The 13,459-nt window shown below is 37.1% G+C and overlaps 1 protein-coding gene across 2 annotated transcripts in view; it reads left to right on the top strand.

Annotated features, from left to right (window-relative positions):
- The window catches only part of LOC106622921 (BTB/POZ-zinc finger protein abrupt), a 254,260-nt gene that overhangs the window by 107,004 nt on the left and 133,797 nt on the right, over positions 1 to 13,459 (top strand). For both annotated transcript variants that reach the window (XM_070106587.1, XM_036365704.2), the window contains exons 4-5: positions 8,738 to 9,013; positions 9,063 to 9,261. In XM_070106587.1, coding sequence (XP_069962688.1) covers positions 8,738 to 9,013; positions 9,063 to 9,261 — 475 coding nt within the window. The remainder of the gene's footprint in view (positions 1 to 8,737; positions 9,014 to 9,062; positions 9,262 to 13,459) is intronic.

Raw genomic sequence — 13,459 nt, 5'->3', positions numbered from 1 at the left:
AAAAGGTGATTCAAAATTTAATTAAAGCGCAAAATCAAATGCTGCAAACTTTTTTAGTAAAAAATGATGATGAACTTAATCACGAGATTTAGGCTGTTGAGTAGACAATCTCACTAATCTATACTACACTAGATTAAGCAAGATTTCGCCATACAAAAGTGACACTCGTCACAGATTAGAAGCTAATCTACTCGAAATCTTTCTGTACGACTCTGGTCTGTTTGTCAGAAGGAAAATTTATCACATTATTACAGCTGATTTAGGCACTAAAAAAAATTAAACAAACAAATAAAAAGTGTAAGCTAACAAATAAATTAAAAGCAAATTATAAATATCCAACGGCAGTGAGGAAAGTCTAGATTAGTGAATAGTTTAAATGTAATCTATTCACTTCAAATTTTTGGTCGGAACATGCTATAACGGTGTTAACCAACACAAATTGGAGATCATTAGATTTCTAAATGAAAAATATAGATGTCATTTTACTATCGGAAACACGTCTAACAAATATTAACAATTTTTTTTATAGTGTTGGATAAAAATCAAATAAACCGCCATGGTTTAGAGCCTCATGCTACACCCCAGTTGCAAACAACAACAATATCATTAAAAATTGCGCTATGAATAGGCAAAATAACCTTCACATAATTTCTCCAGGTAAGCCGACATACTGGCCCAGTGATTGAAAGAAAATACCAGAATTAATAATCAGATAGATCGCTTATAACTTCTTATGCATGTACTGACTTATGTTCCGATCACCCTCCAGTACTAATAAAGCTATGTGAACAACCCATGATTGTATCACTAAAAGTGGGTCTAACATCCCATACGTATTTGTTAAAATAAAAAAAATATATATCAGTAGCCACCTAAATGTTGACTTCAAAATAAACTCAAAAATATACCTTAAGCAAAGCATATGCGAATTTAATGATATAATAATATAAAATAATATACAATAGAAACTGTCTTAGCAACATCAAACAAAAATTAAGCCCCTTGTCCTAAGAAAAATCACAAATGATGAAATAGAAAAGCCAGTATTTGAAAAAGGCGCGCTAGACATAAATAGCAATCAAATCGAACTCCTATAAACCAGCTTCCATTGAAGGATGCTGTACGTACAATAAACTATGGAAAGCGCTGAGGTGTGGTGAAGAATACAGTACTAAAAATTATATCAAGAAATAAAAGAGGAAGGATCTACCAGCCTTCTAAATAGAAACGGATCACCAAACAGGCTAAACTAGAACTTTAAGCTTGTATGGTTTTAAATAGATTTAAAAGTTTATTACTTACTGCTAGGCTTTAAACAAGCAGATTAAATAAATAAAGATATATTACAATAACAAAAAACAAGAAAAAACGTTAATTTCGGTTGCACCGAAGCTATAACATCCTTCACAAATACAAAGCCTCCTCACAACAACTTGATTGCGAACGTTCAATTTGTATGGCAGCTATATGATGTTGTAATCTGATATTTTCCGTGCAAGCACTTTACTCTGATAGTTCAGTTGATATGGCAGCGATATGCTATAGTGATCCGATCTAAACACTTCGGCCGTTCCGACAAATTAGCAGCATTTTAGTGAGAAAAGTACAGGTGCAAATTATCGATAGCTAAAAAACTGAAGGCATATATACCGACAGACAGACTGCCGGAAATGGCTAAATCAAATCAGCTCATTATGCTGATCATTTATGTTTATATTATATTTTATAGGGTCTCTGACGTTTCCTTCTAGGTGTTACAAACTTTGTGGCAAACTTAATATGAACAGGGTCATGGTATACAAAATGTTAAAATTTTAACCCCGTGGATTTTTGAACCGCCTACAACGTTTTGCCTTCATTCAGTTAACTGTATTGTATAGTTTATAACTAAGTAGGTAAGTTTCCGCTCACCAATCCGTGTAATGTGTTTCAATAAAAATAAAGTCTCGCAAAGTCAAATGGTATACTCGTTTGAGATTTCTTTGTGGATTGACTGATATTTTCGGTAGAAGGTCAACTGTAGGCACTGGGGTCCACATATTTAGTACTTAGGGGCTTGAACAGTTTTGGTTCGATTTAAACAATGTTTGGTCACAAGGTGGCATACTTTAAACGTATTATTCACGCAAAGTTTTACCCCGTTGCAACGCGCTTAAAGATCTGGGCATATCTGAGCTTCTCCGGAAATTAATTGAACAGATGCTCTTGGGCAGGTCAATTATTTCAACGCTGGGAGCTTCAACGATGTACAGATCTGTCCGAAGGGGTACACCCCAAGGAGGCGTGTTATCCCCACTTCTCTGGGTCCTGACAATGAATAAAATGCTTGTGGACCTAGAAAAGAAGGGGGTACATGTTGTGGCCTACGCTGATGATGTGGCAGTCTCGGTTAGGGGCAAGTTCCCGAACACCCTCGCTAGTCTCATGCAGACAATACTAAACGAGACTAATCGATGGGCCGTATCATGCGGACTGAATTTAAATGCTAGCAAGACAGAACTAGTATTGTTTACTAAGAAATACAGTACTCCCGAAATCACGCCGCCATTTTTAAATGGCACCAGGCTAACGATAGGGGATAAAGCAAGCTACTTGGGACTAATTTTGGACAGGAAGCTGTCTTGGAAACAAAACCTGGAAGCGAGGGTAAAGAAAGCTGCTACAGCGCTTTACACATGTAAAAGAATGGTGGGGCCCAGGTGGGGACTGACACCTCGGGTGGCTCACTGGCTGTACACAGCAATTGTAAGGCCGATCATGACCTACGGGATAGTAGTATGGTGGCCAATTACAGAAAAGAAATATGCGATTAGAAGCATGGAAAGTATACAAAGAGCAGCTAGTATTTGCATCAGTGGAGCTCTCAGAACTACGCCAAGCCAGGCACTCAACATAATTTTACACTTGCTGCCACCAGACTTATATTGCAAGCAAATGGCAGCGAAGTCAGCTCTAAGATTGAGGGAAGCCTTCCTATTAGTCGCCTGTAACAAGGGGCATTCTAGGATACTTAGGAAGTTCCCGTTTCTTCCCATAACTACGGATTTTCGCAATCCGGGGGAGCTGAACCTTAATCCGGTCCTCAATATTACCTTTCCCTCCAGAGAGGAGTGGGAACGGGATGTAGTGGACAAGGAAGAAGGGACTAGCTTCTATACGGATGGTTCCGAACTGGATAACTGAGTAGGCGGCGGTGTCTTCTCGGCTAAATTAGATACCAAATCGCCTTCCGGTTACCAGACCACTGTAGTGTCTTCCAAGCAGAGCTTACTGCAATTAAAGAAAGCCTTCTTGTACTAACAAAAAGCGTAATCACAACAAGAAGTGTATTTATATATACAGACAGCCAAGCGGCTTTGAAATCTCTGATGTCTCATTGGATTTCGTCGAAGACAGTGAAGGATTGCCATGATCTTCTAGCGGATCTGTCATCCTATTTCACTGTAAATCTGCAATGGGTTCCAGGACACAGTGACATCCCTGGTAACTGCGTAGCAGATGAACTAGTCAGAACAGGCACCACCCTACAACTAGATCCTGGTAAGGTGGACATAAATATGCCTCTGGCTACGTGTAGATACCTAATCGACAAACATGTCATTAATATAGCCGAGTGTCAGTGGAATCAATCCCTGACCTGCTCAACCAGCAGGCAAATGTGGCAAGAATGGAATATGAGCCGCACATGCCGACTGTTAAAATTCAAGAGGAATGATATAAGAACTCTCGTAGGAGTACTAACAGGCCACTGTCTAATAGGCAGACATGCAAGTAGACTTGGCGCGCCATATAACGACTATTGTAGAAGCTGTCAGGAAGTAGAAGAGGAGGAGACCATTAAACATCTTCTCTGCGATTGCGCAGCACTATATAGGAAAAGAATCGCAACCATCGCTTGTGGGTTTCTTGACGACGTTTCGGAGGTTGCACAGATAAAACTTGTCTCACTGATGAATTTCATCAGAAGTACGGGGTGGTTCAGAGAGGAGCCAATAGAGTGAGGGGATCACAGTCCCAGTGGTATCACAATGGGCCTCCTAAAGGCCTAAGTGTGTCGAATGACAGCCCCTTTACCTACCTACCTACCTACCCCGTTGCAATCATTGTTGCTTGATTTGCATAGTGGAAAGTGAAAGAATCAGATGTAATTGAAAATGGTGTTATATGGGAAATAGGCGTGGTTGTAGTCCGATTTCGCCCATTTTCGCACTATAATGTAGAAATTTGAAAAGAACGTTACGCACCGAAATTGGTTAAAATCGATGAAGCAGATCCCAAGATATGGGTTTTCACCTAAAAGTGGACGGTGCCACGCCCACTGTCTAATTTTGAACACGGTTCTATAAAGTCATCTCATAAAATCCCATAGATAAAATTTAATGTCTCTGGCATGTTTAGTGCTTGATTTATCGCGCTTTTATTAGTTTTTACCAGTACCGATATATGGGGAGTGGGCGGAGTTGCCACCCGATTTCAACTATTTTCACACTGTAGGTAGAATTTCTAAAAACATTTGCTTCCAGTGAATTTTGTTATTATAGCGTTAGCGGTTTAGGAGATATGCACATTAAACCTATTAGGGGCGGGACCACGCCCACTTTAAAAAACAAATTTTAACTGCAGATGCCCCTCTATAATGTGATCCTGTGTACCAAATAACAGTCTTGTATCTTATTGCGGAGCTTGGTTATGGCAATTTATTTGTTTTTGATTAATGGCGTTAGGCGTGGCAGTGGTCCGATTACGCCCATCTGCAATACCAACCGTCTCACGGTACCAAGAAACATGTGTATCAAGTTTCATAAGGATATCTCAATTTTTACTCAAGTTAGAGCTTGCACGGACGGACTGACGGACAGACAGTCACCCGGATTTCAAATCGTCTCTTCGTGCTGATCATTTATATATATATAACCCTATATCTAACTCGATTAGTTTTAGGTGATACAAACAACCGTTAGGTGAACAAAACTATTATACTCTGTAGCAACAGGTTGCGAGAGTATAAAAATAAATGCGTTTTTGAAGTTCTTTTCAGAATATCAGATGCGCATGCTAATAGCATTACAGTCGCAAAATTTCATGGAATTCCTATGTGCGTTTGCAAAGTTATCGGCATTTTTTGAATTCTACTAATGGATAATGAGCAGAAAAAGTATCCGCTAACTGCTTATTACATTAATTTATTGTAGTTCCTACGCATTTAAGACCTGATAATTTTTTGTGCGTTGTTGTCAATAAATCAGGCTTAGATAATCGAAGGAAAAATCTGCAATTTGTGAGTAAATTTTTCGAATTATTCAGCTTTAATCGAAATGCGTGCAAAAGACAAAGAAATAAGTGTTGATGAGCGGAAAATAATATTAAAATTAAAGGAGTACAGTAAAAGCTTTCGTGAAATTGGACGAGTTGTCAACAGAACGGAGTCATCAGTTTGATACGTCATCCAGACTTTCAAACAAAACAGGAATTATTACTTCAAAGCCTCGATCTGAACGTCCGACTGATCGGAAAACACGCAAAGTTGTATCTCTTGTAAAGGTTAATCCGCGTTTAACCGCTTCCCAAATAGAAGAAGATCTAAAAATACGATTTAAAAAACAATGTGCAGCGACACAGCAAGAAAAATATTAAAAAGGGTTGGATATCATGGGCAAGTGGCACGCAAAAAGCCATTCATTTCCTTAAAAAACCGTATGAAGCGCATTGCATTCGCAAACGAACATATAACCAAGTCTATATCTTTCTGGGAATCGGTTTTATGGTCGGATGAAATCAAATATGGTGGATTTGGAGTAAAAGGAAGACAGATGGTGTGGCGAGAACTGGTACGGCCTTTGAAGCACGAAATCTTACTTCAACCGTAAAGCATGGTGTTCTATTCTGGGGGTGTATGGTAGCAAGTGGAATTGGTGGCATTGAGTTTATCGAAAATATAATGAATACATTTTATTATCTAAATATTTTAAAACGACAAATGAAGCAAAGTGCTGACGAATTAGGATTGCCAAACGTGTTTTGTTTCCAACAGGACAATGACCCTAAGCATACAGCGGAACTTGTTCGCCTTTGGCTTCTTTACAATGCCCCAAAACAGCTACATTCACCTCCACAATCACCTGACCTCAATCCAATTGAGCATTTATGGGCTCTATTGAAGCGCAGAATTCGCACACATACGATTACCAGCAAAAAAATGCTCAAGTCCGTTATATTGGATGAATAGAGTAAAATGTCAGCCCAAGATACGAGAAAATTAGTACATTCCAAGCCTAAACGTATAGCAGAAGCTCTAAAATTTCGAGGCTACCCCACCAGTTATTAAACTTTTTATAATACTTGATATTATTGTGTTCTGGTTGATGAGACTTTTTCTGTTTAAGTTAATTGTTTTTAAAATAAAAATTAACTCTGTGGCTTTCGTTTATTGAATAATTTAAAAAAAGTAAATTTTTTTAAGCGAAAAGATATGATTTAATAACACAAAACAAAATTTCTTAATTGCTCAATTGGTCAAACTTTTATTTTAGTTCAAAAGATTTTGTACTCAGTGAGCGGGGACTTTAGTGTATACCTTAACCACAGCAACGCATATCTGATGTTTTCTAGTATACCATATTTTTTGCTGGAAAATGTGTACTCAAGTATACCTGGGCAACGTAAAAAATAATGCAATCAGAACGTCACTTTCTCTGCCCTCAATATAGCCAATATATGATTTCCGACTTTTTACTTGACCTTAAACTGTTCAGGTTGGTCAAAATGTGTGAAAGGATGATAGATAGGTTTAAAAGACAAACTTTTTGGATGGAATAGTTTTATTATTTTATGAGATTAAATCTGCATTCATTTGTGCGACAGTTTAGTGTGTCCAAACATATTGTGACGTACACGGATATAAATTGCCAGAAGCAACTAGACAGAGAATTCGTAGTTGCCAGAATGTTCTAGTAGCGAACTTTTGTTAAAGATTTACTATATCAAGACTGCCGGGTTGGGCAGCAAACACAGTTCTGGTTAGAGTGTTGTCGTGTTAAGAGCAATTAAGATGTAAGCAAGAAGTTGTAAGCACGGATAATAAGAATTAGCCGTTAAGCTGTTGGAATTAAAAATAAAGATAAGTGTATAGCCATTAAATGGGACTTTTATTTAACATTCCAGTGATTGAACTCAAGAGTGAGTTACAAGATAGATGATTTACAATCGTTACAATTGGTGTAAGAAATGAGATGGAGTAAATTCCCAAGGAGATAATTATTTGAAAATGGCCAAGTTTAATGATTTGAGGATTTCACAACTGAAAAAGGAACTCCAGCAAAGTGGTTTGGAGACAAATGGATTAAAAACTGAATTACAATCACGTTTGAGGGAGGCCATGGAGGCGGAAAACAAAGATAGATGAAATGGAAGAGAAATGTCAACGCAAATATCGACACAGTTAAAAGAGCAGCTCGCAGCGCAAAATGCACGTATATTACAGATGATATCAAAGCAGTTGGAAGAACGGTTCGCAGTGAAAGATGCACGTATATCAGCACAAGTGGAAGAGCAGGAAGCGTGTTTACCAGTAAAAGCGTCCTCACAGTCGAAAGAGCTGGACGTGCGTATGCCAGCGCAGGTGTTCTCACAGTGGGAAGATCATGAAGAATGTGAACCAGTACAAGTGTCCCTATCAATGTTGTCGTCAATCAGCTATGAAGAGGATTGCCAATTATACTGAATGCATTGTAGTTGAAGGGTCAAGATCCAGGAGTCATGGCCAGATCAAACACTACAATTCGGGTGCGCAGTTGAGGAAATGGCCCTGGATGAAGATGGTCCATTTTCCACCAATAAATAAGGAAATAGTCATGTTTTGGTAGTCAAGGAATGGCCAGAAATATGCACAATTTCTAACCAAGAGGCTGAACCAGTGGCGGACGCATTCATCAACAAGTGGGTAACGTGGTTCGGTGTTCCAATAGAGTTAAGCCCTGATCAAGAATGGAATCTTAAGTCAGCTTTAAGTCAAAGTATGTACCAGAAACTGGGCATCTGTAAAACGGATGGAATTAACTCCAAGAAGAGATGGATGGCTAAGGAAGTTAGCACCAACCTACAAGACGATTTGACGGACATAAACCGTCTGCACCGCACCGCAATAATGTTTAATCGGGACGACCAGATTTAAGTGGAGGGCAGTATGACGAACATAAATGATAGACCAAATCGAAGCGACAATAAATTGTCAGAAGCAACTAAACAGCGCATTCGTAGTTGCCAGAAAGTTCTAGTGGCAAACTTTTGTTACATTATTACTATATAATGGCTGCCGGATTGTGCAGCAAACACAGTTCTGGTTAGAGCGTTATCATGTTAAGAGGAATTGAGATATAAGCAAGAAGTTTTAACCTCGCATAATAAGTAGTAAAGCGTTAAGTTCTTGGAATTAAAAAGAGACAAGTGTATAGCCATTAAATGGGACTTTTCTTTAACCATCCAGTGATCGAACTCAAGAGTGAGTTACAAGGTAGACGATTTATCGAGAAATCCCTTACAGTATTAATTGTAATATACGAAATATGAACATTTATAAATGGAAAAATATTTCAATGCTAAATTGATAACTGACCTTGAAAAACTGTATTTTCCAACATTTTGTGTACTTTTTTCTTAAATTCCTTTGCAAACTATAAGACTATAGTCTTAAAATTAAAAATTGTATTAGTAACTAATCTAATTTATATTTGAAAATCAGTCTTCTCTCCAAAGGGAAAATACCGATCCATATCGCAATCGAAAAAACATTCTAACACCACCACCCCAAAAACGCATTAAAAGTGCGGACCTATTTCGTGCCCAACACGGCATTAATTCCGAACGAGCTCTTTCAGAAGCAGAATTTCCAGCTATTTTACAACATCAAATATCTCGGGAACGAAGACATATATTTAGTGATTGCGATAGACTCACAGAAGCCAGTGAAACTAATATAGGATCATCTATAGAAGAAAAAACAGCTTTAAATTTTCAGGTAAAAACTATATTTTACAATTCATTTTGGCTTTAACAATGTTTTTTAGCGCACAGATACACAACCCACACATGATGAAAGTGCCGATGACGACTCCAACTGTAGCAGCGAGCTCCCTCTTGACCGTGTAGGTGCACACCAGGAAATGAATGACTCAGTGGATAATCTACGACCTACCATGCAGAACATGTTTTCAGGAATTCCGAAATCTTTGGAACAACAAGCCCTTTTAAATAAGAATGATTTTGGTATGTTACTAGTTATAACTTTCAATCTATTCAGTACTTTACATATGAATATACGTGGGTCAAAATAAAATTGAAGACTATATTTTGAGGTTTTATATTATTTAAGAAATCTTTAAAATGTTGTGAAATATTCAAATATTAATGCATCTGTTTACGAAAGTTCTAACGGGACAGTAAATAAATCAATATACATTATACTTTAGGACACATCGTTAATACAATAAAACCGATAAAAGCGTATCACTTTTCTCGGCATAAAATTATATGTTTTAATTAGACAAAAGGGAATTGAAAATTATTTTTATGTTTTAGCGGTTTTTTCATCTTTTTTAGGTGTTACGACAGTATGAGCAAATCGAAAGGTATTTCTTCTTTTTCGGTAATAAATTAAAGGCATATACAAATTGCAGTTGTGGCAAAGCAAAACATTTTCCTTCTAAAGTTCCTTACAGCTTGCTAGTCCTCTACCCCATCATGGTAATATCAAAAATGATTTGAGTTTTTTCGTGATATTTATTACTCTCGCAGCTTGCAAGGGTCAAAGCCTGGGAAATTACTTCAGGTGTTGGCAAAATTTCATATTAAAGGAAATAAGTACATATCCAATTCAAGCCATTTTTGACACAAAATCATACTATTATGGAGAATTTTCTTTATTTATTTTATTATATAAACTTCAATTATATATCTTACACATTGACCGATATTTTCGGAAAAATGTCTACTATAAGTCAACGCTGCCACGCGCACTGCATAATTTTGAACGCGGTTCCTATTAAGTCATCTTAAGCCATCTCAGAGATAAAATTTAATGTCTCCGACGTGTTAAGTGCTTGATTTATCGCGCTTTTAGTAGTTTTTAACAGTACCGTTATATGGGGAGTGAGCGGGGTTGTCACCGAATTTCACCCATTTTCACACTGTCGATAGAGGTACTAAAAACTTTTGCTGTCAGTGAATTTTGTTATTATAGCTTAAACGGTTTAGGATATGCACACTTAACCTATTAGCTGGCGGACCACGCCCACTTTTGAAAAAATTTTAGACTGCAAATGCTTCTCCCTAATGTGTTTCTGTATACCAAATAATAGTCTTGTATCTTGTTGTGAAGCTTAGTTATGGTAATTTATTTGTTTTTGATTAATGGCATTTGGTGGGCATGGCAGTGGTCTGACTACGCCCATTACCAACCGTCTTACGGTATCAAGAAACATGTATACCAAGTTTCATAAATATGTCTCAATTTTTACTCAAGTTACAGCTTGCACAGACGGACTGACAGACGGACGGATGGACGGACAGACAGTCACCCGGATTTCAACTCGTCTCTTCATCCTGATCATTTATATATATATAACGCTATATCTACCGTTAGGTGAACAAAACTATTATACTCTGTAGCAACCGGTTGCGAACCTAAACAACAGGTGGAGCGAAAAAAAATGTACACCCTACTGAACAGTGTCTATGTGCTTTAATGCCTTTCTCATTTCGTTAGTATTTCTATTCCACTACAGGGTCATGTTTTGCACGGAACCTGAATTGGTGCGTTGGAATTATATTATTTTCAGAATACTTGTACATTTTTGATAGTAACCCTTTTTTAAACATTTTGGAAAGACCGGGTAGTAGGCTCATTGTCTGTAAGATGGCGGCTATGCTAAGTCTTTTCCAGGTTTATTTATTGTAGTTATTAGTAATCTGCGATTTTTCCCATGGATTCGGATAAAATGCAAAACTGAAAATTTCATTAAAAAAGAAAAAGAGCATTACTGCAGCAATATTTGGTAGCTCCATTAGCATTTGTGGGGTAATTTTAACGTGCCCTGATGACTATTTTTTACTCATCTTTTATATGATCTTTTTTGTTTCAAAAGTTGAAGCCTTAATAGACAACTGCGACTTGTTAGCGGTGTGGAGTAAATTTGGCAGTTTAAGGTCGTTGTTGGGCAGTTACGCTGAAATACCTTTTTTAGGTGGTTTGTAAGGCAAGTTACCTTTTCCTCATCACTTCCAGCCCAATTACCATTCACGTCTCGTATAAGCATATTGGAATCTACCGGTGGCTAATGTGCTTTTGGGCTTTCCAAAAGGATTATTTGTTAAAATTGAACACAGTTTCTATAAATAATTTTCATTGTTGCATTCTTACGCACATGAGTTTAAAGTAATTCGTACAAACACACGGATGTTTTTGTTAAGTTTTACTGACGACACAGGTAAAATTTCTTTATTAAACCCAATGGTGCACTAAAATAAGACATTAGGGCAATGTTGTGCAAATATACCATGAAATTGAGACGGCCACCGATCCCGATTTTAACAAGAATATTATTCAGCCATGCAGCTCATTTTTGGTTGAATGGGTAGGTTAATAAACAAAATTGTCGCATTTGGAATGATGATAATCTACAAGCCATTGTTGAAATGCCGTAACATCCTCAAAAAGTCTCTATGGGCAGAGGTAATCATTGGTCCAAGACGGCGCTAGACAGTCATTATCTCGCGTTGTTGGCCTGTGGCGTGGCCTTCAAGATTGTGGGATTTAACACCGCTGGACAATTTTTGTAGCGTAATGTGAAGTCACCCGAGACGATTTACGTCTTGGACGTCTTATCTTTATATAAAGTCTAAATCCTTGGCCATAGCATTATATTATATGCACTTTATTTCTTCTTGAAAACCAAATGTCTAAAAAAAATACCCTTTACTTACAAATGTTATTTGTAATTACATCGTACATTTATTTGAATGTTAATATGATAGATTGCAAAAATAATACGCCATAAAAATAGTCTACCTATTTTTCAACGTTTATTTCAGCTATTGCTAATCACTCCTTCATTTCCAATTCAGATAAAAATCTTTTTCAATCAGTGAAACGGAAATCATTAGACCACCTTCTAGACTGACTTTATCGCATATATTGATATAGCAGAAAGTCTGGACTGACTGCATTAACTTCTGACATTACTTAGGTATATTTGGGAACAAGATTTAACACACCCACTGACCGACATATGTGGCATAAAACCTGATTGGATAGTTATACGTATTGTAGTATATGGGAGCTGGAGTTATTCGTTGACAAAATTTACACATTTTTTAATTAATCTTTATATTCTATAGTGTACGTTCACTTAATTTTGAGTACATATTGACCGATATATAACGGAAAGTTTGAAATCCTTATATCGGTTATATTGGTATAAGGGGTATTAAGAGCAGTTCCCAATAATGAGTAAGAAAAGCTTCAGTTTATGAACAGACTCTTTTAAATTATTTGATAATGATGCCACAATTGCAAAAATTAATTTTCATATCTTTGTGGCATATCTTTACTTGCTTGATATACCCACCACATACGACCTATTTGAAATAAATTAAATATTTACGTTAAATTACCGTTTATTACTAACTAAAGTAAATTAATATTTGTCAACTCTGAATCTATACTAATATTATAAAGCTGAAGAGTTTGTTTGTTTGTTTGTTTGTTTGAACGCGCTAATCTCCGAAACTACTGGTTCGAATTGAATAATTATTTTTGTGTTGGATAGTCCAGTTATCGAGGAAGGCTATAGGCTATATAACATCACGCTACGACCAGGACGAATAGGAGCAAAGATATAGTGGTAAATGTGTAAAACACGGGAGAAATTATTTCATCTTTGAAGCCTTCCGTTGCGTGCGCCGTGAAAACGGTTCAAGATACACAAAAAATATGTATTAAAGAATAATAGCTCTTTTAATGATCTAAAAAACAGTCCGCGATAGTATATGTCTATCTTTTAAGATTAACTCACAAAAACCGTTTTTATGGTACCTAATTTGGTCGAAATAATTTGTTTAAGTTGTATCAACGTAATAATATTAATCTTTATTCAAATAAATATGTTGTTGGTTAAGAGTACTTCATTGTGAATAAAATTGTCTTTGACATAACTTAATTTAAACCAAAAACTTTAAAGATTACAATGATAAATAACTCCGAAACAAAACCAACTCGCTCTCTGCGCTGGCCGGCGCGGCGGGAGAGAGGCGGTACTTGCGGGCAAGCCGGGAGGGGGGTGTAGCTCAACGAGATACCATGCCGCGCGGCTCAAGGCACAAACAGTCACCGACGAAAAACCGTGTCCCGCATCAGCTGATGCGACCTATCTTATGAGAGCGCAATGTAAATGATCAGTCACCACCG

This window comes from Bactrocera oleae, chromosome 3 (assembly GCF_042242935.1).
Source record: "Bactrocera oleae isolate idBacOlea1 chromosome 3, idBacOlea1, whole genome shotgun sequence".
Taxonomy (NCBI): domain Eukaryota; kingdom Metazoa; phylum Arthropoda; class Insecta; order Diptera; family Tephritidae; genus Bactrocera; species Bactrocera oleae.
The sequence above is the reverse complement of the archived record's forward strand: the minus strand, read 5'-3'. Positions and strand labels throughout refer to the sequence as shown.